The sequence below is a fragment of the Aptenodytes patagonicus genome, chromosome Z (genome assembly GCF_965638725.1).
Source record: "Aptenodytes patagonicus chromosome Z, bAptPat1.pri.cur, whole genome shotgun sequence".
Lineage (NCBI taxonomy): Eukaryota > Metazoa > Chordata > Aves > Sphenisciformes > Spheniscidae > Aptenodytes > Aptenodytes patagonicus.
This window is the reverse complement of record NC_134982.1, coordinates 17,107,675-17,134,732: the sequence shown is the minus strand read 5'-3', so window position 1 is coordinate 17,134,732 and position 27,058 is coordinate 17,107,675. Positions and strand designations below refer to the sequence as shown.

Sequence of the window (27,058 nt, the reverse complement as noted above, 5' to 3'; positions counted from 1 at the left end):
GGGAACACTGCATAGCTCCCAAAATCTTCAACTACATATAAAATGTGCTAATGGAGACTCTGTGAGAGCTGGCATCAGACTGTCAGTCTTGAGACTTCTGTATTAACTGCAACATACTTAGATACCGCCGCATATCAAACTATGTAGGAAGTCATGTTAGAGGTCTCAATATGTGAAATCTCCCTCTTCTTCTATTACTCCTCTAAGTATATGTATTTTAGCACCAACAGCCCAACAAAAGTATATAAAAATATGGAAAATGTGCTCAAAATAGAAATCCATGTGGCAGATGTTACTCCAGACTCAAGTGTTCTGAGAACCAACCAGTCAGATTTTGGAGGAGGCAGTGATCCCAGACAGACTGCTTTTCTCTGCTAGTTGTTGAGCACAAGATCGTGGAGAACCATTGCTGTACACCACAAAGGTTTTCAACATGTGAAGACTATCCAGTTGGACAGTGTTGGGAAGGGAATACAATATATACTAGTCCAGTTTACTTATTTCGTGCTATGAAGCCACAAAGAAATAGTACACTAAAGTTTTACAGGTAGGGTGTTTTTTTTCTTTTTTGGTTAGTTGGTTGTTTTCTTTTGTTGGCTTTTTTTCTTTTTTTTTCTGAGACAATTAGTGGAGATTCTTAGGGATGCTGGACCACACAAAATTTTACGTACCCCAAATAATGGTGGCACTTGGAAAAAGCAGTATGCAGGCCCTGAAAATCATTTGTTTTATGGATTAAATCAATTAAAAGCCGTATGAGAGAGACATGATAAAAGGTAGCTAATAACAGTGCACGACAGCATATAGCAACCTCATTTAAAATATGTGAAGGGGAGCTTGGAACCAGACTGCTGGGTTGCTGGACTTACTGCATGCTGTTCAGTCAGTGTACACAGAGTGATGCTTGCGATTGCCATACTAAAGAAACGTGTGACAAACCTGCTGTCACACTGAGCTGTGTGATTGCGCTGCCTGCATGAGTCTGGCCCTGTAAGAGGGGGTTAACACAGCCTGTGGAGCAACTGTTTGTCACTAGTCAGCTCGAGCCCCTGGGACACTGAGAATGCCCACTGGGATGGGGGCACCAGAGGCAGAGGCTGGCCCAGGCATGACAGGCAACACAGCAACCAAGACAATGGCTTTCACCAACTTTAATAGAAAAATGGTGAAAACTGGGAGATGGGCAGTACTGGGGAAAGGTTCAGAGGTACTTTGGGTAGGTATAGCACAGGACTGGGCACCCATACAACACATGGAGATATTACGCTGTATATCCAATGCAGTGCAGGGAGATGAGTTTCGCATCTCTCAAACTAGTAAGCCCTGTATCTCAGCCACAGTGCTGTATGGACACCATGATGGTGTTCAGCTCTGGAGTTAGTACCCCATGCTTCCCTGCCTTAAGCGCACTTCACTGCAGTGTGCAGTGGACCTTTTCCAGCAAAAATTCAACAAGATAATGAGAGCCAGCAGAGTGCTCCCTGGTCCAGCCCCCTTCACTGAGGACTGAGCTGTGATCACCAATTTCATCCCATTTTAGGTGGATCTGGGCCTGGGTTGTTTGGGTTTTTTTAGTAAGTTGAAAGATCAGGCCAATCTAAAATATGATAAATAACTAAAGGAAAATTAGACTTTCAAGATTCCCTATCACACATACATTTTCAGGCACTTCATAGACAGACACTTCACTATGAAGTCACCATTCTTCACTATTGCTCAGATGATGTGTGTTTTCACACCTTGTTTGAAAAACACAGCAGCCTCACAGGGTCTGTCTAGGTATTGCTAGTCATGACTAGTAAACTTGGATAGACGTAGGAGGGGACAGAATTTTAGTCTCGTGAATGTAATAGGCAAAACTTCAAGATAAGAGCATAGAATTTTAAAAAGATACCCAGCAAGGAGCTAATAACAACGATGAAATTTTTTCAAACTGTGAGCCAGATTACATTTGGCTCTGTCTCATGAACACCCGCTATATGAGGGTGGGGATTTTATTGGTTTTAGGAAGTTTCTCAGACAATAATTTTGATCCTTTTATCACTATAACTTACTGTTATAATAGTTTACTAATTAATGTTTTAGTCCTCTTTCAATTCATAAGTTATCTATTTTCAACTAGTAAATGGATTGAAAAAAATGAATGCTATACATGAAAAATCAAAGAGGTTAATCCCAAAACATCTAAAAAAATTACAAACAAGTCTCAGTAAGGAGGAGACTTAGTACAATTTAAGTACTATAAATTAATTTTTGTATCAGTTTTTTGTATCAGTTATATGTACAAAGCATTATGGTATATTTAAGCAATCAAAGATTATCCTTTGTGTAAAAGACTAGTAAAACCAGTATAACTAGACATTTATCTCTTTACTGCTTCAACACTCATTACAGAAGATACTTGTAGCAAAGAATGCAAAGAGTGAAATCGTTGCTCCAATGCTGTTATTCAGTTTTGCTATTGTTTTAGGCCAGACCAAGATTTTGTTCAGAAATTTCTCATTTGTGCTCTGATAGTGTCTTAGGGAATTATGCCATGTTTGTGCTTTTAAGCTGAAAAGCACAATAACATACAATATATACAGCTGCAGTACAACATAATCTATAGTACTATTTTTCTTGAGGCAAGTATAGTATTCAGCAATTCCTTATCTGTTTTCTGAAAGAAGAAACACCTATCTTAAAACCTTTGCTCTCCTGAGAACTATTCTCAAGGCATGCTGCAATTATTGCTGGTACTGAGGCAAGAACAAAGCTTTATTAGGGTATTTATATGATTGATACCTAAAGGCTTATAAAAATATCAAAACTGCATTTTTAAAGAGGTGTCCGTATTGCCACCTGCTTTTGTAAATCCCGTAAATACTCTGCAGATTTTCAAGTTCTTAAGGAGTATTGATTTACTGCCTAAACTTATTTCGTAGGCTTTAAAATATAGAGGCTGTACAGTAAGTATAGCTTGCTTACAGTATAGAGAGAAATTCAGATAAGTATTAGGAAAAAGTTATAGCCATTATAGGCCTGTTTGGCTGTAGACTTACTAATAAGGAGTAGGATAAACAGAAAATGCTAACATTGAGAAGGATCAGAGGTGAGGAGGAGTCCAAGGTCTTTCACAGATGAAGGCAAGCAAAGCAGTTTGACTATGTTTTAGTTGGTAAATTTGCCTTTTGTAGATTAAGACAAATTCATAATAGTATTATCTGCCTTCCTTCTGTCAGTTAACTCAGCTCATATTAATAAGAAAGCAAAGGAAGGCTTCTGCTCTGAAACAATGTTCTCATTGCATTGAACTGGTATTCAGGAAGAGTTCTCTATATGCAGACATGCCATGTCACACTGGCATTTAGCCCATGCATTCAGGTAAGCTGGGTACAATTTCTTCCCTGTAATAGGAAAACTAACTACATCAGAAGTTAAGTGATTTTCAAAAAGAAACTTAAAAGATTTGGGGTATATATATTTTATACTTTCATGGACTATCCATATAGTCACAAATTTCCCATTGCTGTCTGATACGAAATCTGTATGTCTTATCTGTGTTGCATTATTTTTATTTGCTTATTGTATCAAATTTTAAATTATAACTCAAAGCTTTTCTTTCTTTTTTTTTTAATCTACTGAAATGATACATATAAATATTAGAACTTTATAGGTACCCTGAAGAATCTGGACTGACATGGTGACATTTTCCAAGCCAAATATTCCTGTTCCAACTACTAAAAATACCATGCACTGTTTCAAATAGCTGAGGTTTAGGAAAACAATAGAGAAATATTTTATCCTTGAAGAAACTTGTATATATCTGGCTATTGCTATACTTCCTAATCTAACACAGGGATTTCAGAGTTTGTTATTATTATTCTGCATGCCAACTATCTTGACACATAACGGTACAGTGTTGCTAGAAAACTTCAGAGGAACATGGGTATATGGTTTAAGACTTAAGGTATCATCTAATTAGCAATTACAAACCTGTTGATTTTCATAGTAGTACAAACGTGTTAGGGACAGAACAAGCCTGCACTGTACTATGACTATTGTATAATAAATATTTGCTTCATACCTCCTTCCATTTTGTCTCATTAACTTCTTTGTACTGCAATTCATACTCCAGAGTAATCCATCCCTTCTGAACATCTGCTGTTGGTGGTGGATCCCATCTTACTTGGATATCCCCATGGATCCCAGTCTGACTAGTATTTAGCAGAGTCCAGTTAAGGTGGACAGGGGGATCAGGTAGTACTGTTTAAACAGAGTATTTGGAATAAAACAGCCAGTTTTCAATGTGAAATGATCATTCTTACTACACACTGTTAAATGAGTTCAGGACTAAAAAAGCATATTAACCACATATTTGCTGATTAAAATCTAAACCTATGAGTCAACGACAAAGTCACTACAAGTTTGGTAACAAGAAAGCACCCTGCCATTGGTGGTGGGCATGCTCTGCATAAATGTCACCTGAGTGACTAATAAAGAAGACTAAGAATGTATTACCTATTACACTACATTTCCCAATAGCAGCTTATAAACCACTGAGACATAAACAGTTCTCCATCAAAATTTAAATTCAGAGTTCTCACTAGAAATAAAAACAATAATAGGAATAACACAGAAAGATAAATATTTAGTAAGTAATATAGAAGTACATTGAAAAACTATAGTATCTGAAAAATCAATCTGATTTTGCTCAGCTGAAGAAAAGAGCGCGGTGGGTATTCTAGTCACTTGCAGGAATAAATTAATTGCATATACATACACCACCGCTCTGAACAAGCAATAACATCTGCAAAGTCCCAGACAGTCGCAATTCATGTTGCAATAAATATAAATTCTAGCTTAGAAATGCTAAACAACATCCTGATTCTGTTGATTAGTGTTGATTCAGGAACAAAAGAAGTTTGGTTCCAGAACTTTGCAGAATGAAGATTTTAATGCCATCCTTGCTCACACTGAACAAGGGTATGTAGCATCCATTAGAAAGGGCTCAGAGTGACAGCGAAGGCAAGCTCATCTGCACACATTTGAGAGACCACCAGTATTCAGAAAGAGAAACCATGTATTTGCTTTTATCCTTTAAGCTTTCTTCCGATCTGGGCAATATTTTTTGGTGTGGATCACATTACATATGTTACAAAGCCAAATCCCTTCCTATATATCATATTTTTTAGAAACTAACCTTTCTGAGAGGGAAAATTTAAATACAGTATGTAAGTAATACGAAAGCTTATAGCATCACACCTCTTGTGATATAAAAATATAGAGGTAAAATGCAAGCATACCTATTTCATCAACACTGAAACATTTTTCATCAAATACTTCATCTTTATTAGCAAGCTTAACACAATACGGTATCCAAATAGAGGTGTAGGACGTGTTGAAATAACAGCTATTTTCTCCTGCAGTGATATAATCAGGGCATTCTTTCCAGTCTTCATCATTCCTAGAATGACAACAAAAATGTAATATACATGAGAGGGAGAGATATTTATAGATCTTACAAAGTACAAATTATAGATGTTACAAGACACGTTGTTGATAAGTCATAACTTTTATGGACGTGAGAAAAACACGTCAATATTGATTGTGATTTACAATGAAACCAAACCACTATCCAAGCAACCTGCATAAATGAGTTTAGGTTCTCAGGTACTGGTAGTGGCATTTCTGTGCTTTGGATGCTGCTTCCAAAAGAACAGTCAGAGAGCACATCTTGCTATGCTGGTAGGTGCTAACGACTACCAGCAAGCACAAACTTAGGTAAATTTGATATGCATTTAAGCAACTGTTGTTCAGGCAAAGTTAAATTGCAGTAAGATGCCCATCTACATAATGAGGTCTGAAACAGTGAAAGCCAGTCCTTACGGCAGATCGGTACTGCACCACCTGCAAAGCCAAGGACAGGGGAACACGTTGCCCTGGGGAGCTGAATTGGGCTGTAGGCACTGGAGCATTGGTCGCTCGCATGGGAAAGTGTGAAATACAGTGCTGTAAGTGAGGAAGGGCTAAATTCCTTGGGATACAGAACTCCTGACACACAGGCTTAGAACTACTAGCAAGAAACCTCTTACGTTTTTCCATTCTGACTTTGTTAAAAAATTCATAACTGTTCTTTGTAAATAAAAGAATTGCAGCAGAAAATACCACATTTCATCTCTTAAAAAAGAACAACCAGCAGAGTTATAAAGAGTGGCATGAACTCTCAGACTGAGAAACACTGCTGCTTGTGTAGGTACATTTTCATACGGCCAAGCTGAAACTACTCAGCAGGTTCAAAACCAAAAAAGTCTTCAGTTAAAACAAAATGGGAACGACCAAATTGTTAGAAATAGTCTACAGGAGAAGTGACAGACATTTATTTACTATTTCTGAAGTCACTTTAGAAAAACAAATCTCATGGCAAACAGATCTGCTGTTGCTGTTCTTTATCTCGATACTATCTCTCAGCCCAAATACAGACCAAACAGGGATCTTTTCAAAAATTACAGTCTTGATTTGTTAAAAATATTCCGTAAATGCCTCTTCTTACTAAGACCCATTGAAGCTGTACAGAAGGAGGATTAAGCTAAATCAATTATGCCAAGTGCAGCCTTCAATACTGGAGTGGGTGCTTAAGAAGTAAAAAGGCAGATGCTACATAAATTGAGTAAGAAGCATTTCTGCCACTAAGCACCGGTCTTGCGCTTAGCTGATATGACCAGACACTTTTTTAAAGGAAATGCTGTAGCTCAGCCAGAGTCAGGACTTGATAAAGGTGTATGCGGCTAGATACTATGGCTTGTGTTAAGTAGGAGACTGGGTTAGATGATAGTACATGCCACTGACAACTGTCAGCTAAACATTTACACTTAAATAGTGGTTTTAACTTGCATCCCTGTATTTCTGAGAGGTCTCCGAAGAGTAAGAAAGCCAGCCTTGCCATTAGGCTTAAGTTTGCTAAGCAAATGTATCATCACCAGTAGAAAGTGTCTGTAGATCAAAAAGGTTGAAACACAGTACATTAGATGGAACAGAAACTCACATCCTCCTATTCCTGTGAGCAAAAGGCCTGTTTTCCTTAATAGCCATTACTGGCAATGTCTACGTCCTCTTTCAGGCTAATCATTGTAACAACCTGAAAATTACAAAAGCTTAAGTGGAATGTGAATCAGAATTGAACAGGGCTCAATGAAACGTAATCCCCAGTCTCAAAGCAGCCTTTTCACCTGGACCTGCACATTCTGACTTTAATCTAGCAACTGATCAATAGGAGCTTTATAAAACTTTAATAAAAATTTGAAAGGGGTTTGTATCCAAACTCCACATCTGTGCACAGATATAACACATCTCACAGTTGCAAGTTAGATTGATAAGGAATAAACTGAAGCTCCCTATTAAAAACTTCTTTCCCAAGCCATAAAGTGTTCAGTTTTGGATTCTGCAACCTGGACCTAAATTTAATAGGAATGTGTTCTTAATTATCTGCCAAGTAACGCTTGTCGCTGCAAATTCCTTAATAATTAACAACAAATTTTGACATTGAAAAATATGTACTTAAAACACAGTTTTATGCCCTTAAAAACAGTATGGCTCATATCACAGCGAAAAATTAACAGCAACGAGCTAACGGGCATAGCAAAATATATGACTTCTCTCTCTTTTTCGACATTGTTACCTTTTCATGTACAATAGTTGTATTGTTCCTGGAGCAGTGAGGTTATAAAAATTTCCGTCAGTCCAATAACATGAAAATGTCTCCAGTTCAGGTGATCTGCACTTGCTGATTTGTGGCCACCGCAAAAGGTCTGTGAGGAAAAATGGCAGGGGACAGAAGGAGACACATTAAACGAATCCATAAGCCAGACTAACATGCTGTTAAAATGAAACTTGGCATTTTTAATGAATAATTAACTTTTCTTCCAATTCCTTATTCCTTATGAGGTGAAATTTAAATTCTTCTCATGTGCATATATGTAGATGACTATACCTGTGGGAAGCCAAATTTGAAAGATGGGTCAAGCTCTCTTTTGTGCAGTGTAGAAGTGTCAGTATCACAGCCTGACACACAGTGTGGGGATCTGCCAACCCTATACCTGTAGCTGAATAGAACAGACGATTTCAGTTGGAAGGGACCTACAGCTACCATCTAGTCCAACTGCCTGACCAATCCAGGGCTGAACAAAAGTTAAACCCTGTTATTAAGGGCATGTCCAAATGCCTCTTAAACACTGACAGGCTTGGGGCATCAATCACCTCTTTTGGAAGCCTGTTACCACCCTCTCGGTAAAGAAATGCTTTCTAATGTCCAGTCTAAACCTCCCCTGGCACAGTTTTGAACCGTTCCCACATGTCCTACCACTGGATCCCGGGGAGAAGAGCTCAGCACCTCCCTCTCCACGTCCCCTCCTCAGGAAGCTGTAGAGAGCAATGAGGTCGCCCCTCAGCCTCCTTTTCTCCAAACTAGACAAGCCCACAGTCCTCAGCCGCCCCTCACAGGACATGCCTTCCAGCCCTTTCACCAGCTTTGTTGCCCTCCTCTGGATGCATCCAAGGACCTTCACATCCTTCTTAAATTGTGGGGCCCAGAACTGCACACAGCGCTCAAGGTGAGGCCGCACCAACGCTGAATACAGCGGGACAATCGCCTCTTTTGACCGGCTGGTTATGCTGTGCTTGATTAGTTCAGTACAGATACACCTGAACTAGCCCTGCACTCGCTTTAAAGAAAGTGTGGTACTGCAGAGCTTGGTATTACACTAACCACAGCTTGGTATTTACCCAGCTGAGCAGTTTTGCAATGTGTCTACTCGTTAGAGTAGCTACCTTGAACTGAGTTCAGGTTTGCGTATATGACATTGTGTAGATATAACCTTGCTCTAAGACAGATAAGAACAGCTCTAAGCATGTGCCTGTTCTGCCACATGGTGCTTCTATTAGTAATTTCTGTTCTTTGTCAAAACTGAAATGATGAAATGACTGCTACAATTAGTCAGCCTCATCAACCCTTACGAGAAAAATAAAAACAAAAGTTGCGGGTATGACTCACTGCTTTCGAAGTAAGTACTTAAGTTTTTCCTGATTTTTAAGGGTCTAATGCCAATGTTTTCCTATTTGGCCTGGAAAGCCTTCCAGAGGGAGATCACATGTGCATGGAAGTGTCTACCTCTCTTCACTGACTATCTGGGAAAAATGATCATTTAGTTAAGGAAATGTCTCCATAAGGCACTTAAAATGTAGATATTAGCCAGGTGTTTATGACTGGCGAAATGATCCCTGACCAGGGAATGACATGATGCTACTGGACTCTGCATGTGAATTTCTTTGCAAATATTTTTGCAGTATCACAACTGTAAATATCAGAATTTCAGACTAGATATAAAAAAGAAATTTTTTATGCTAAGGGTGGTGAAACACTGGCACAGGTTGCCCAAGAGAGGTGGTGGATGCCCCATCCCTGGAAACATTCCAGGTCAGGCTGGACAGGGCTCTGAGCAACCTGATCTAGTCGAAGATGTCCCTGCCCACGGCAGGGGGGTTGGACTGGATGACCTTCAGAGGTCCCTTCCAACCCAAACTATTCTACGATTCTGTGATAATGTTTGGTACAAAATATTTACACTTGAAGTCAGAAAAAGTATTAAGGTACAGACATCCACATGCACCAGATGCTTCCTCCTACGCATGAGGATTTTGTAGCCTTCCTGCATGTTGACTCCTTTATTTACAGCTCAGACAGACACAGTGACTCAACGCCAGAGCAATTTGTATTTCTTGGGCTTAATGGTTCAAACTGTGTGCTTTATATTATACACTGTCAAGCATCCACATCAGGCAGTAACTAATACATGAATATTATGAATTTCTGGTTTGCTCATCCCGTATCATTGCCTCATTTCACACTTTGAACATTGAACAAGGTCTGAACGTATGTATGTAAGTAAGAGATTTTGTAAGTTGAGTGGCTTACACCACCACCCCCCGCCCCCCCCAAGCATTTAAAATTCTTCTTGCCAACCTAAAATAACTGATGTTTGATTGGAAAGATTTAAACAGAAAGGTTTTTTTCCTCTTTCTTAGCCAGCATGTTCCATTTCACTGAACTTTAAATAAATTTATTTTTAAAATTGAAACAAATTTTGAAATAAAGTGTTGCAGCAAATGGAAAAAATCACACTGTTCTTTTTCAGAAAATATTGAAACAAAACATTTGGACTATTGTGCCTGATTTTGTTTGGTATGGTATTCAATATTTGACAGCTTTGACCTAAATCCCAAAATGCTTTTGATTGACCTCTATTTGAGCTTTTACACACTTTTACATCATTCATCAAACAGTTTTCACATGGTAGAAACCTTGTTAAAAACAGCACATGATCATGAAATTGCAAACTGTCACAACATAGATCTGAAATAAAACAGAATAAAAGATCCAAAACCAGTATTATATTTATAACTTTTTAAATGTATGAATGTTCCAGCTTTCAAACTTTAGCTTTCTTTTCTATTTAATTGAAAATCAAATCATTGTTTAAAAACAAAACAAAGAAAAATAAATGAAATTTTGTGCCTTTACTTCAAAGACACGAGTAAAATTGCCTCAGTTGCATAATACCTATAATCAACAAGACATAAGTCTCTCCCTTCTTCTATAAACAGTGTGCAAGGAAGTACATGTTATGGCTTTTCCTGTTTCTATCCTCAGCTACGTGCATCAAGAACAAATATAGCTATTTTTACTGAAACAGGTTAAGAATTTGAGAAAATGATATACTGGAAACCCCTCCTAAATTAGAATATTTCTGTTGATGCCTGCACCGTATTTATAGCTAGAACATACAACATTTAAAGCCAATGCAGACCATGTCCTCATCTCCAGGGGTAAATAAAGTCACACTGTCACTTCTTAACATGATGAAATGAACTGAATGGAATCAAACTTCACTTACATTTTGAGAGGTCCAGCAGGATTTTAGACATAGGCTCTACAATGTCTTAATAATGAATTCTGTTGAATTCACCAGCTTTACATACAAGCTAAATTAAGGACTGTAAGATATACAAAGTCTTCTAGGAAAATGTATCATAACACAGCCAGACGTGGCATCAGTTACAATGGAGAGAATTAGCAATGCACACAGAATACAGATTAAGACTTGATGTCTTACACCCTAACTTCAGAGGAACGTATCCCTAAGGTCCCACTTTCGTTTCCACTTCCTCATGACAGGACTTTTAATTCTTTGTCTCACAGGTGTTCCTTCAACAGGCACAAGAATTTTTGAGCAGGGAGCAGTTTTGTTTGGGATTCATATACTCTTGGTTTACCAGTTTTTTAATATTTTTTTATATATAGGAAAAAAAAATATTACGCCCAGTTCCATTGGTAAGAAAAATTATCTTCTGATTGATTGTTTCCAGTTTCCATGTCAAGTTTCCAGCCTTCAAAACCACAGGCTTTTGTGACTGACTGGAGGAAACTTTGCCATAGTGACTAGTATAAGGCTTGTCACTCTTGGGGTAGATCCCCTGAATTCCTTGTTTCCCATACAAGACAATTACCAACATTGTACAGGACCCTGTGTGAGCTCCATCTCCTGCACAAACTGTACCAGAACGTGATAAATGAACACAATAGCTCAACTGAATGCATAAAGGCAGCAGGGTACTGAAAGTAAAGGCTGTCAAACTGAGATTTTAAATAGACTAGAAAAGCAAAACAAAACTTGGATACACACTTGCTCTTTTCCTACCTGATCCAGTAAGTTCTGGTCAAATTGTCATGAATAAAACTACTGGCTTCATTCAAGATAGTGGCCTGGCTGAATATGCAGCTTCAACAGTAGAAAACATGGAAAAAACTGGTAAATCTGTGGCTTCCACTGTGACTACTAAGAAAGTTTGGTAGAAAGTTCCTAGTCCTGCCCCTGGGTTTAGCTGAAGGTAAATGTTCAGCTGCCACAAGTGGGCTGCAAAAGAGTAAAATCTCTTCACATTCTCCTCTCATTATGTTATGACCACAGATTAGCCATGGTCTAAACTCTGGCTCAGCCAGAAGAAATTGTGCCAAAACAGTAGCTAAAACGATAGTGCGGTTTATGGAAAGAATCAGGAATGCAGATGTGCCATCTCTTCTGCTTACATTTGTTTGTGGGTCACCAGCCTGCAGTTTTCCATTTAGCATAGTTTCAATGCTATATATTCTTTAATCTTTAAAGAGACAATACGGTACTGTAACTGCAGCTTACTGGAATTTATATACAGGTGGACTTTAAAACAAAAAAATCCTAATATCTAGAGGCATCAGAAGGCTAATTCCTTTAAAGATTAAGTTCCCTTGTTTTTTTTTCTTAAAAGTCCCTCTAATAAAATTTAACTTTAAAGGGAGCTAGCCTTGAGTGTGGAAGAGTAAGGAACTGAAGTTTATAACTGGGAGGTAACAAAATAGGTTATCGTCATCTTGGGGAAAGTTACTGCCACCAGAGCTTTAGCACTTTTGCAGGAACAATGGTGGAGCAGTACACAAGTTGTACAGAAATGTCCCTTACTACTATGGGACTTAGGTAGGTGAAATAATAATGAGGATATGAATGATCCAAAATAACCAAGCTAATTAAACAGAAAATGAAAAAAAGAGGATGTATTTTTGCTGTACAAAAGGAAGTATTTCTGGTTGTGGTAATTTTAGAAGGTTTATGTAGAATTATCAGTTATCAGAACTTATGATACCTATCAAACCTAGAGCAAACTTAAAACTTACAGAAGAATAACACGTTCCAATATGCAGATCAATGATAGAAGAAACCTTATGCAACAGTATATATCTTCATATAATCCACTCTCAAAGCATATACAATGAGTCCTTGCTAGAGCATAATAGAGAAAGATGGAAATGGAAAAGTAAACAGGGGAATTAACTACATTTAAAACTGGAAACAGTTATGAAGACCTGGAGTGTTATTAACAGTAGCTCAAATTTGTACATTGAAAGTGAATGCTCTATCAATTAGGTTCTGCTCCTGAATCCACCAAGCTCAACAAATGTTGGGCAATTTACTTTAATAAGGGCAGGTTGATTTCTCTGGTACCAGGAAATTCTGATTCGTTCAAATTGCACAGCAAAATGAACAACATTTGCTGTCAGTGGATGATATTTTAAATAGGTACAGTCTAGTACTAATAAATCGTCAGACATCACATATACGGAGAGTGGGATGCAGTAAGCGGAGACAACAACCAGGTCACTTCCTCATCAGGCTACTCGCTAGTCTGACTCAGCTTTTGCTCTAGGTACAACTTGTCCCTGAAGGGCCAACAGTAAACAACTGGAACAACTTTCTGGGGAAAAGAAGATACTTTCTTTCCTATCAGTAATAAATAAGATCCTTTTGCATAAAGTACTCAACAGAAACAAAGTGAAGTTTAGTAACTCTAAGACGCTGTATCGCAGTGAAAACTGAAGGGAAATACTGCATAAGAGAATATTTTGCCCATGGAATAAGTCTAAATATTGTAATAGTTCTTGATAAATATGGGTGTTTTATCGAGGAATATGAAAGAGGAGTATGTTTTCACCTCTGCATGGAAGACTAATTTGGTGACTGCTACTTTGAGCAATAATATGTAGGCATCCCTGAATAACAGATGGGGGGCATGCACAGCGTTTTGGGGAAGGCCAGAAGGATTTTTTTAGCAAGTTTGCAACGTAATCAATGAACAAAAAAATAAAAAATACAATCCTGGAGCTTGGTAACACTGAATGAAGAGGCAATGGCTCTTCTGCTTGAGGTTCTTCTCTTTCAGAACAAATTTATCCCTTTTTTTGTCAAGTGAGATTGATATAGTTAAAAGAATAAAAGCCTTGCAGAAGCAGAGCTTTTCCACAGCATCGAAGTCCAATGGCTCTGCTGGTTTCCCACACTCTCTGTGCTACTGAGCGTCCACAGAACAGAAATCAATGTGGCTCACTGATGTGGTGTCCATAAGGGTACACACAGAAATTAAGTAAATAAAGCTCAGGACTGGGAAAAACAATCATGCAGCATTATTCAGTACTATTGCCCATGAGACAGTACAGGGATGAGCGAGGATGTGGACATATGCCATGTTCCATGGTCTTTGGCATGTGCTTTCCAAATCATGCCCTCCCATGTGCAGTGGGATTTCTGGTACAGGCAAGCCGTATCAGCTGGCCTGCCTACATATATAACATGTAAAGGGAAGCAGAGCCGGAGGTCACAGTATTTGTAAATGAAAGGCAGTTAATGTAACAAACCCATTTCCAATTATCTCTTAATTGCTTATATAGTTGTAACTCAAATTGAAATTACATTTTCAAGAAAGTATGTATAAAAATAATAATAATGAATAATGCTTTTATCTGTTACGGACATTGCTGTAGATGTTCAGTATTGACTAACATTATGTGGTAGGGCATATGAGGAAATACGGAAGTACAAATGAGGTCCCGTGGGCAAACAGTATGTGCAATAAGCAAACACCACAAAAGGTCTTCCACGACCTTCTCAGAGCAAACAAATTCTACAGTACTGACAAAAATTTCCAATATCCTTCCTTCTCCTGCACATGTACTAGCAATTTCCAGTCTGAAGCCCAGTTCAAAGTTAATAGCTGTCTAAAAGCAAACCCATTGCTCACCATCATGCAGCATAATAAAGCCACCATGGAGTGGTGAGGGGATGTCCTAGCTGAGACACAGCCCCTCTGAAACTGCCAGCTTCCCACCAGAGATGGGCGCTCAGAACCGGGACTGACATTGTTCCACAAAGGCAAGCTGAAGTATAACCTGGCATCCCCAAACTGGACTCCAGGCTGACACTCACCTCCCCAAACTCTAAGAGGAAGATACTCAGAGGATCTGGGGAGTAAGACTGTTAGGTGTGACCCCAGGTTAAGAACTGCAACTTCACAATTACCTTCATGGAAAAGTCACGCTAGGGCACATCTTGATGGTCCTGGCTAAATTTGACAGCTTACCTCCCTTGTTTTAACATTAGCTCATTTCCTATAAACAAGAAGCTGTGCAGAGGGGGCACTTCGACAGCACGGGAGTGAGTACTCGCACAGGATAGCCATGCTCTGGTCTGACCGGCGGACAAGGAGGGTCCAAGCCTCAAGTGCCAGAGCCAGGCAGAGGTGGCCGGGGGAGCGGAGTCCTGTGGCGGGCAGGGCGCTGCAGGGCGCTGCAGTGAGCGGATCGCTGCGTCAGGCGGCAGCAGACAGCTGCACAGCGGCGTTAGGAAAGCAAACAACGGAAGTGCCAATGCGAGAACAATACGGAGAGTGTTTTTGCAAAGGAAAAGTTACAGCACAGCTAACGTCTGCAGTGGGAGTGGACAAAGGGAGCAAAAACAGGGAGCACAAGATGAAGAGGGACAAAGACACAGCAGGAAAGAAAGGATGAGAAAAGAAGACGGCATGTTTGGAAAGAAAAGCACAAGAGGACACATAAGCGTGTAGGAGAGGAAGACAGAAAAGGGTAGCAAAAGACTTGAGGTAAAGGCCGAAGAAACATAATACTGACAAACTGTAAATGAAACATGGGAGCTGATGCAAACCTGCAATCACGCTGTCACTCAGTTTAAATAGTGAAGATGACCATTTCTTGGTCATGATAGCGTAGAGAAGAAATTGCATGTATCCGGGATCACCCAAAATAGATGCTGAGGTAAGAGACTGGAGGAGAAAGCAGGTGGCTCTAAGGACAGTGTGAAAAGAAACAAGCAAGCAATGACATAGTGCACCTCTATTTAAGGACACCTGCAGAATAATGACAGTGCAACAGAAAGACTGAGGTCTTCCTCACAAATCTAACAAGGTTTCAATCATTAGGTCCACTATAATCCGCGCTCCATAAAAGCAGGGCCGTGAATTTGCCAGGTTTCATTAGACAGACGCAGCTGTGTATTGCCAATTACCAATGACACTGTGTGCCAAACTGTATTTCATCATTGAAACAGTGCTGGTTATGCACAAATGCATCCTGATGTTTCTTGTTATTTATTCCCCCTCCACACTCTCGTTACATTTGAATGAAGTAACTTACGACGATACTGGCCCTCAATCTGGCCTTGTTCTTCACATTCGGTCCTTTTAATTCACGCTGCTTTTGGGAGACCAGAGTCAAGCTGTAAATTCTTGTACTTCCCATTGTTAAACTTTCAAGCTACTTCTGGCTTCTGTAGATTTTAACCATTCTTCAAAATAATGACTGCCTGATTTACGTGCAAAAAAACTTGCCTACATGACAGAAAAATTCCTACCTCGTACTCTACAAAGATTTTCATGGAGTACAAATCATCAGTCTCCGTTTGAAATTTAAAGTAGTAGAATTTCGTGTGGTTTTTAGACACATGAAGTAAGTGAAGGAAAAATACCAGTTCTTATCCACAGAACAACTATCTGAATGTCTTTCAAGGAAACTCCCGAAAGTCAGCAGCAATCTTGTTCTTTAATCGAGAGGGAAGTTCCCTGTTACAGTCACCACATATCAATATAAAAACTAAGGAGACAAAAAGTGTCGAGAGGCTGTTTACTAGGAGGATCATTTGTTACCTTCCACACCTGGAGTGAAACTCCAAGGTAAATTACTGACCTGTCATTTAGAGATTCCCCTGAGAAGTCCTGCTACAAGATCCACCTGACACAACAAGGGCACATGCACTGAACAAAAGTTGAGCCCTCAAAACGATCCGCGGAGCTACTTCCTGTACTCTGATCAGTGACAGTGATGACTGAAAATTAGATGCGGCTTTGAATACCCCAAGACTGAAAGTCATGCTGATTCTTCACAATTCTTCATGATGAGAACCACCCAATTTCATCTTTACAGAGACTGTGAAATATACAGGGGCTTATACAGTAGTTTCACTCTTTTTGCACATCTGGACCATAGTATCTTTTCTTGGGTCCCAAAGAAGACTGAATTGATTGAGTATTTTAGAATATTCTGGCAAGCAGTATTTCTCCTGTGCTTTTTAGAGTGTCTATTTTATTACTGTAGCCAGGATGTTTACTTGTTCAGTAATTCAGAGCTTTATTATTGCAAGGAATCATGAACTATGAGTTACCAGCCTCAAAGAAGATCCAGTGAAATTTTAAAAACAAACTAGAGAAGAATAAAAGTATTGTTTTCCACTCTATTTATCCTCAAACTTAGCAAGAACCTGAGTCTTTGCAGTTTTGCAGCGTTCCTGTAAGAGCATCCTTTCTAGTGGGTTTCAAAAGGAAAATGACTGTGGCAACATTTCTGTCCCGCACTTAAGTAGAGTTCTTGTAGACCTACCAGGATTGTCCTTTTAGTAGTATTTATAAAGCAATAATCTCCACTCTTCATTGTCAGAAATGAAGCCAATATTGTGATATATCATGTAAAAATCCTGCTAATTTACAATCTAGTTTTCTTTGAAAAAAACAAATAAACAACCAGAGTACCAAGCAGTTCTCAAGGCCATGACGTACATACATGCTTTGGATCCCAGCTGGACTCTTGCACGCTAAAGGAAATGTATGTGACACATTTAAAGTTACAAACAGGGAGTATCTGATGTTCTTCCCAAAATGGGAAAGTTGCTGAGCTGGATACATTTTAACTTACTCTGAAATTCAGGATGATGTAAATACCAAGCAAGAGAGAAATCACGCCAATGATATTAGACTGATGGAATTAAGTTAGCAGTGGAAAAACACCCCCCCGCTCCCCCCCCCCCAAGTACTGGCGAATTCAGCACTAGGATGAACAAAGCACTAGAGAACACGCAAACGGGGAGCACTCATGACTCAGAAGGGAGTTGAGCTTAACAGAATAATACATATTTTCCTTCAGCTTTTATTTCTGTGATCTGGCTATGAGCCTAAAAGAATCTTCTGATCATCTGTACGGCGCTGAGTGGCCTGAAGTAAGCCTCCAGACTCATCCTGATTTTACTATTGCAGAGGAGATTTGGACAAAACAATCATATTCAAAAGCACAGTGGACAGATTTATAAAGGAAATCTCTTTTTTTTTCTGATGGACTGCCAAAAGTGATTTAAGTTTTATGTATCCTCTGCTGAACTTGACATTCTTTAACACCTATTCCCTCTTTGTGAGAACCCAGTGCTGTCAGTCCTGGGCTTCAGAGCTTGGTTAGGAGAGTCACAGACAGAGGTGGTGGGGGCTTTTCTTCTCAGTACTTGAAATACAGGCTCCAGAGATACATTTGAAGTTTGATCGCTATTCAAATATGGGCCTTTCTCATTTGGCTTGTTTCCCATCTTCCTCCAATGCCTTTTGATAAACTAGTCTTTTCAAATAACTATAGGAGGAGTTTAGAGGGAAGCCCTCATTTTTTTCATTTGAAAACACAGCCATTTCCTGCCTGGACAAAACAAAGAGCAAACATTCGAGTTAACTAAAGACCAACCTAGGTCTCTAGAATTACTGTTACATTAGTCTTTAGCGTGCCTAAGAAGACTACACTTCTGACAAAAGCATGGACTTTAAGGATACTATGCCAAGGAGGGGCTCATTCCCCTGAGTGACTTTCAGCACAGTCAGCCGGCACACATTTCCTAATTTTTAAAGGGTAGAATTTTAGTACTCTACAATAGGCATATGTTCACTCTTATTATGCCATTTCTGAATGATCTTTAAATTTTCCTGCACTTTTGAAATCCAGATTTTCACCATGATACTAAGAGCTTTCCCATGGTACAAACTGTTAGATCCTAACCCCTATGGACACATATCAACTGTAAATTTTTTTATTGCTCACAGAAGTTCGAGACACTCTCAGCAGTAATATATAGAAACTGTGAGATTTTGCTAGCTGTGAGTTTTTTTAATACAATACGCTCTCTTACAGGTCTCTCAAATTTGAAATGTTATGGATAGTATTTTTCTGTAAATTAAGAAATGTCTAAGGATATATTGATATAATTTAAGAAAACAAAGACTGAATGGTAAGACTAGAACTAGAAAACATTGGGGCAAAAAGTAAATGCAAACACCTGATTTAAAGCAGCTAATGTGCAATGTCGATATGTGAAAGAAGAAAGGCTCATTGTCAGTGATGTACTGAAATAAAACAAAGTCCGCTGCAATAAAAGACGAATTACATGTTTGATCAGATTTTAACGCTAAAGTAGTATCTGAAGAGGGAAAAACTAACATTTATGATGACTAACCTAGCATATCTCCCACAGTATACTATGTTTCTTGATTGCAATTCTAATTGGGTTCAGAAAGTCTTCTTAATTATTCCCATTCTTTTGCTGTACAGACAGCTGCTTTTGTTACAGCAACAAGAGTGACCTTGTGAAATGTCACCCTTTTACTTAGATCCAATTCTTGATTATACACTAAATCATACTGTCTCAGCTTATTTAAGCAAACGCTAAATCTTGATGGCCCTGCAGGGCCAGTGCAAGTTTGGAAAGGTGAGATAAATTACACATTATGGCCTGTGTTTCAACAGAGTTTGTCAAAGATGGTTGCGGAATCTTTACCTTGAGATTTATAGTGCTGAACTCCTCATCTAGCCTTTAAATAACCCTGTATTTTCAGTCACTTCAGATGTTATGTTGAGCTACAAGCAGCCCAGAATAAACAGGCGGACAAAGGCAAAGGACAAAAACGCATGCAGAAAGAAGACAAAAAACCAAAGTCATGAACTATAAATCCTAACGACACCTATACTTGGAAGCTGCTTCTTTTTAAATGCATGCTATAGAAAGCAACTGCTAAACAGATACTAAAAATGAACCTAAATTTTATGACTCTCTGTATACCAAAGAGCTGTATTTGCAACGAGAGGTTTGCTTTTGCCTGACCAGGGGTCAGAGCTACCCATCCCTGCGTGAGAAGGGTGTTTGATTTTCCACGCAGGCGGGGAGTTGCCCCAGCCCCCCGCTTTGGACGGATGCCGCCTGCCCCCAGACACCCCGCCGCAGCTCTGCGCAGCGGTTACTACCGTCTCACACTACACAGAGCAGCGGAGCGGGGCGAGGGGACACTTCTGAGCCAGTGAGGAATGGCTGCTCGGTGCCAAGCTGATCTCAGGGGTAGGAGATTCGAAGCAGTTTCCCAGTCTAGACAGCGAGAGACAGCCTCACACAAACTCAACGGCGCGAGGGAGGCCAGCGCTCCCCGCTGCCTTACTTGGTGAAACAAACACTTGGCTGAGTGCTTGACTGATCGTCAGAGAGGCCAGAAGCTATAGCAGGAGATTGACTAAATAATTCTACGTAAGAAGACAAGAATGTAAGATTTCAGCAACATACACCTGCCTATGAACAGAAAGCCCATGTGCAAATATACACATGTGGTTATTCAACTGAAATAAGTGACACCAATTCTTCTGTATTACAGCCACGGGTAATATTTATTCTGGTTTTCCAAAAAGTCAGAAAGTAAAACCTCCACAAATTGGCGTTTGCCTTAAGAACCAGCCTAGGCTCATGCACAAGCTATCAGTAACAGACAAAAAAATGCTCATCTGAAACAAATGCTGGTTCTTTCAGAAAATTCAATCTTTGCTATTCTGGGTAGCTATAAAATTATTTTTTAATGAAAACACATAAAAAGAAAGAGCAAAAATCTTTCTGTGGAAGGTTGACATTCAAGAAACACAACAGAAAGGCAGAAGCTACAGCAAAAGATGAGATCTCAAAAAGCTCAGGACAGTAGAAAAAGACTAGATGGTAAAAGGGAACAAACAGTCTGTAGAGCATGTTGCAACATTTCAGACCTACTTGTACTTACTGGCATGTCTAAGAAGTGAACTCATCAATAAAAGCACATATGTTTGCTCTTCATGATTGATTTCAAGGCCAGAACGACCCTGAACAGTCAGACAGGTTTACATCAACGGTTAACGTTGAACCTTGCATACTGTGAAAAACATAGCTTTGTCTCCTAAAACACTGCAGTAAAGACTGTACCAAAAGAACAACACTCTTTCCACTAAAAAGCCCTTCCTCAGCAGATGTTCATTAGTGCTGAATGCTGGTCACAGTGCTGGACTAACCTCAGGAAAGCTGAGCTCAGCACTTCAAGCTTGGATGCTTATTTGCATCTCTAGGGACAAATTCTTCTTCAGCTTGCAATCCTGCTGGCTTTAGCGATGCAAGTGTTTCAGGGTTTGCTCCACGGCCTGCAAAGCTGAGTTGGAAACCTCTGAACAAGGCCCCTCCTATGACGTCCAGCACCCTCCTTTTATAGCTGGGCTAAAAGTATTGCTAGAGCAGGGAATTCAGTTATGCTTTGGGAAAAATAATTATGCCTAGAGAGGCTATCTTGATTGCTTCCACCTACCCTGAAACACTCAGCACTGCGCCACATATAAAGATCAATCTCCAGAGGGAATATCAAACTGCACAGGGGTTGTTTAAGGCTCAAGTCAGCATTGAAATCTGCAAAGTTTTGAATTTACGGCGAACCTCAGTGTTTCTGTCACCTTCTTTATGTCAGTGACCAAGACAACACTATACTGAATGACTTGAGCCATCATATTCTGATAGTTATTCCAGAAATAAAATGCAAACAACTTCTGCTATGTCTGCACAGGATATGGCATTAGGATGTATGATTAGCTACTGTGTGTAGACCTAGCACAGCACAGAGTCAGGCCCAAGCCAATAAAAATACAAATAATACTATTTTAATTTCAAAATAGGAAAAAGCTGTTGGTAATTTAAGAAACGCAAAAATCTTTCTTTCTCCAGCTGCTCTTAGAGCTGTTTCTTTTGAAAAGGTAAGCAAAAACACGGATCACATCTGACAGTGTCCAGGCAATCACACAGGTCTCTTGAACAAATTAATCTTTACTGAAACAACAGGGAGCTCAAATACATATCAGCTTAGTTTAAGAAAAAAAAATAATCTTCAAGTAGATCTATCCAGTAACCGTCCTTTAACTTATACTATTTAAGCTCACCCTTCTTCCCTGAGATAGAAGAGTACTATAATAAACAAAAGGGACTGCCGCAGAGACAGAGGCCCTCTGTATTTTACGGCTTCTCTCTCCACTCCCTTTCTCACCAGCCAGCCAAGAGATGCTACGGCTTCAGGACTTGGAGAAAAGAGATGTGCACACACGTTCTTCATACGCTTTGTTTTGGTGAAAGTCTCCAGATGTTACAGCGGAAGAGAAACGGCAACAGTTGTGAAAAGAGAGGATGACTGAGCTGTGAAGGGTCGCCATCCCGACGACAGCACTCAGGAGCCACGTTCCCTGTGCTGCAGCACTTGTGGCCAGAATCGGCTCTGCAAGGGATTTCTGAGGACACATTGCTGCTCTTGGGCAATGCAAACATAAAATTAACAGTGCAATTACAATCCACAGCTCACAAAGCCCTTCTTCACACTTACAGGACCAGCAATGAGTTTTGATACAACTGCCTGATGCAGTTTTATCATTATGTCAAGCTCTCAAGAACCTCATTTACACTGACCTTGCTCAGTTTGGTCCCTTGGCTGCCCGCGACGGATCCAATGCTATCAGGGATTTCCTTAAACATATCAAGATAACAGCTAAGAAACCTAAACAGTAAATCAAATCACATCCTAAAATAATGTATTTGCATTAAGCAGGAGGGATAGTATATACAATAGCTACAGATTGGATAATCTCTTTGTGGGTTCCCTGCTACTATCAAAGCAAGGGAGCACAGGGAATCTTTCCGTGCTGCAATCTGTTGTGTCTATCTCTACGAACAAGCCTGGCATCTCTTCTTTAACAATCCCAGCACAGTGTTGTCAGAACTCCCCCCCACTGAACGCTTCCCAGGGTGCTATGGACACGTGCCACTAGTGTTGCCCCAAAGCCTTCCTTGTTCTGGGTGGGCTCTATGACTTTTCTTTTCCCTGGGCTCCTTGGCATGCTTTCTGGGTGTGAAGACATGGATTCTTGCCTTCTAACTTCTGAGCTTAATTAATGCCCCTAAGGAAGGAGCTGAGGTGCTCTGATCTGCCATCTGAAGATACTGATCTGCCATCTGGAGATACTGATCTCTCCTCCTTGATGGCAGTTCAGTCAACTCCTGCAGCAGGCACAGCTGGCCGTGCCACGGGAAGAAGGAGGCTCCCGGGCCGCTCGCTCTCTCCTGCTCCAGGAGCCTGTATGACCAGGTGGTATGCTGGACCAGGGAAGGGAAGCAGCTGACAGCTAACACTGGAGGGATAAAATGGAGTATTTTCCAGCCAAATCGGTTCCTCAAACCAGCTTCCCATGTGACTGCAAAAAAGCTTGTGCCAGCATGTGCGAGGCAGCAGTGAAGGTTTGGGAACAAGAAGCCAGGCACACATGAGCCCAATTCTTTCACTGGCAATGAAGCACTTCTTTTGGGGAAAAAACAAAACAAAAAACCACCCTTGCTCCTTATGAGGTGCCTAAAGCTGAGTGCCAGTGATTCTGCACAGCTTAAAAATGATGGGGGGGCACATAGCATGGAGGAAGAGGCTCAAGCAGAAATCCATTTGGTCCCTTGTCTTAACTGGTGGTGTGACTCCAGCAGCAGGAATGAGGATAAAAGACAAAAGAAATCAGCTTGCGTGGTTTGCACTTGCCACACATGGACTTACGGAGAGTAATTTATATTGATTAAATGAGCGTGAAATTTTGGATGACAACTCTGTGTTGACAGTAAAACCAGCTCCAGCAATTCTGTCTCCAACAAATCTGAGATACATGTATGTTAAAGAGCCATAAGCAAGCCAGTTTAGGAAATAACTATAACATGAAGTTTTATACAAGCTTACTACCCAGCTTTGCTTTGCTTGAAATTTGAAAAACTGATGGTATTTTTTTCATTCTTTCTTTTTTTTTTATTCTTTAACTATACTTTTTAGTTTTACCAGGAAGAATAAATGGAAATGTCAAATTATCATTAAAAAGATGAATTTCAAAGTATAAATTGTTCCAACAAAACCAGGAACCAAAGAACATGGGAAATACCGATGTATACCTTGTAAAATTTCCAGGTTCATTTCCAGATGATTAAGCTTGAGGTAAGCATCCAAATTAAATCACAACATTTCAAAGGAGAAAAAAGGAAAATTATGGCAGTCAAGAGACTGCAGTTATAACTGTAAAACAAAACTCAAAAACTTTAGTAGTTTTTGGGACCTTATCTTAGCATAAGAGAGAAAAATTGTTGGAAGATGGGAAGAGTAGTAAGAGTAGAGCAGGTAGACAGAGCGTGCACGTGACAGAACAGAAAGATGCCAGAAACACGTTGAAATAAAATACATATCAGTAGCAGAGCTAACAATGCCACTTGCTAAGTCTTCCTTACAGATCCCACTACAAAATATGGTATTCAATTGCTTGATGCTTTGCTATAATTTGTTCACTTGAGGTGACAATCTCAGTATCAGGTGCCTGTCTTTTATGGAAATCTGCATCTGAAACAGTTCAGCTATTCATAAGCAGATTAGAGAAAGCAGTTTGCTCATGCTAATTACTCTGGTGTTCTTCATTTTGAAAATAGCTTTTCGATTAGGAACACACCATCATTTTGTGGAAATCTGCCCCAACTCCATTATGCACCATACTGAGGGCTTCACACCGTGCCTAAATTTGCACTGGCCCCTTGCACAGGGCATAATTTTATCACATGAGGCGCAGATAGATCTATTACTTTTATTAAAGTGACTGCTTATATAATGCTATTGTAGGTCAGCGTAGGTCTCGGTCTGTTGGTGAGATGTTTGTGCTGTTATCTGAGCTGGGAAACCAAACCCAGGAGTGATCCCTTTTAAGTCCTGAGGGCACAGAACATGGTCGCACATGTTGGAAATTCCTATGACAGTGGTAAAATGCTGACAGATTAATCTACACCTGGCCCCTGAACGTGCCTAGCATGTCTCACCAAACTATAAATCAAATATGTTTTTACAAGTTTTCTTCTTTTAGAAATCACTCAGCAAATATTTGAGCTCAAATCAGGATCCTTTTTCTCATAAAAGTGCCAAGCCCTTTTCAAACCATGTTAACTGAGGAGCAGATTAAAGTATCAGTTGCTTAAGCATCTAGAGGAGCAGCGCTACAAAGAAGAAGTATCTCTAATCCTGCCTTGCAAACGGTAAGTCAAAGAGCCGTTACCCATTATCACTGCAGAAAGCCTGTAACCTTCTTCCAAACAGCTGCTGTCACGTTTGACAGCAGTGGATTTGCACGATGGGGCTCTCCGTGCTCTGGTCTGCCCTCACCCAGTTGCACTGTGCGAGTCCTACAACGGAGTTAACCTCCGAGGATGAAACCACCAAGGTGTGAATGGGCAGGAGTGTACCTATGCATGCATGGACACACATACACATCTTTTTTGAAAGGAAAATTATTTCCTATCCTAAACCATTTTCAGACAAGGCTATCAAAAACCCTAAAGAACAGATTATTTTATGATTAAATAAGCTAGGACTTTCCAGCCTGGAAAGTCTCTTTTCTCTCTGGAAAAGAGACAGCTTAGCTGGGAGATCTACAAAACTAGAAAGAAGAGAAGAGATGACCTGGAATTGATTATTCACTGCCTCTTGAAATAAAAAAAAAAGGGGGGGCAGCTAATGCAACTAGTAAGTAGCAGGTTCAAAGGAACAAAAGGACACATTTCTCCACACAACCTGTAGTTGATTTGTGAAAGTCCTTATTACATGGCATTTAGGATCCTAAAATTTTATACATCTGTATGTTCAAGAGGACAACTGTCAACTTTACAGGAAAAAATATTCAAAGGTAATAAATATCAAGGCACCACCTCTGGCTCCAACCCCACTCCCAAGACACACATCACTAGAGGAAGGCAGAATATTCAGTGCTTGCTCCGTTCTTCTGCTGTTCACTGTGCATTTAGTAAGCAACCATTGAAGATATAGGAGATAGGATACAAGGCTAAAGGAATTTTAGGTCTTCCTTGGCAGAGCTATTACTGTTTTACAATGCTTTTGAAAAGCGAAGCCTGCAAGGAAGGTAGACATCAGTATCAACAATGGTGGTTTGAAATATTTTTTCTACTACAAAATAAATTAGATTTAATTTTATCAGTCAGCCTAGTTTTGTCATCCCTGGTCAGTAAGTGACAAACTTAGTAAGACTTGCTATGTAACACAAATGTGATACAAACTTTCTCTTCTACTTTTAGCCAAAAAATACTCAGCAAGCTCATGTCAGTTCATATCTCTATGCCAAAAACTGGTATTCCATTTTACTGCTGCAAGGAAACCTGAGTTACATATAATGTATATACGGAGAGCTCAGAAAGAGGGGTATGGCAAGGATAGCAAGAAATTCACGGTTTAGGAAGGTGTAAAGTCCTTTCCTCTTCTCTTGAACCTACCCTGTCTCCTGTCTGTAAATGACACCTCTCGGGCTCGCTTACAAGTGACTATATAAGCACCAGTCTGGGAATGTAGCCAAGCACCGGGCGGTCTAAGCTATATCCCCTGTTTAGTCCATGGGCAAAGTAATTTCTTTACTCTTTTTTATAAAAGAAGGCAGAATGTCATAAGGGAGGACAAACTAAGGAAAGGAAGCTTAATAAAGCCCTTCAACATGTAGTCATTTAGCACCAATAAGACTGATATTCCTGACCTTGTGAAGAAAATTCCTATTAATTTCTCAGTTACCAGAATGCATACAGCATTCATGGTGGTTTTTAGCTTGCTCCCCAGGCAGAGCTGTGAAAAGCAGCAGTGACTTGAAGAAGTGAAGGACCAGAATATTTCCTGAACTTTTGCCATGTGCTTATTCTGCTGCTGAGATTGTACCAGAGACAGATAGAACAAGATTTACTTATTGCAGGTTATGGTCTTTCCCCCGCCCCCCACCTCGTAAACCTTGTGGAGCAGTTCGTGCAGCATTAACTCTGTGACTTCTACACTACACATGAAGATAAGGCAGAGGATGCATAGCTTTTGGGATCCAGTCACTGATGATATACCACGATCAGTTTGAGAGATGAATAGGAGGGCTCAACAAAGGGAAGGGGCCATCATGGCTTGTAAGTCTGTAAACTGTGAGAAGAGCCAAAAATACCTCTCATTTTCAAGCTCTCAGGAATCAAATGCGTGGTATTGTTTGTGA

At 39.9% G+C, this 27,058-nt stretch overlaps 1 protein-coding gene across 3 annotated transcripts in view; it reads right to left on the bottom strand.

Moving 5' to 3' along the window:
• The window catches only part of GHR (growth hormone receptor), a 130,830-nt gene that overhangs the window by 8,732 nt on the left and 95,040 nt on the right, over positions 1–27,058 (bottom strand). For all 3 annotated transcript variants that reach the window (XM_076363064.1, XM_076363062.1, XM_076363063.1), the window contains exons 4-6: positions 7,658–7,787; positions 5,286–5,446; positions 4,067–4,245 (exon numbers count right to left, since the gene is read on the bottom strand). In XM_076363064.1, coding sequence (XP_076219179.1) covers positions 4,067–4,245; positions 5,286–5,446; positions 7,658–7,787 — 470 coding nt within the window. The remainder of the gene's footprint in view (positions 1–4,066; positions 4,246–5,285; positions 5,447–7,657; positions 7,788–27,058) is intronic.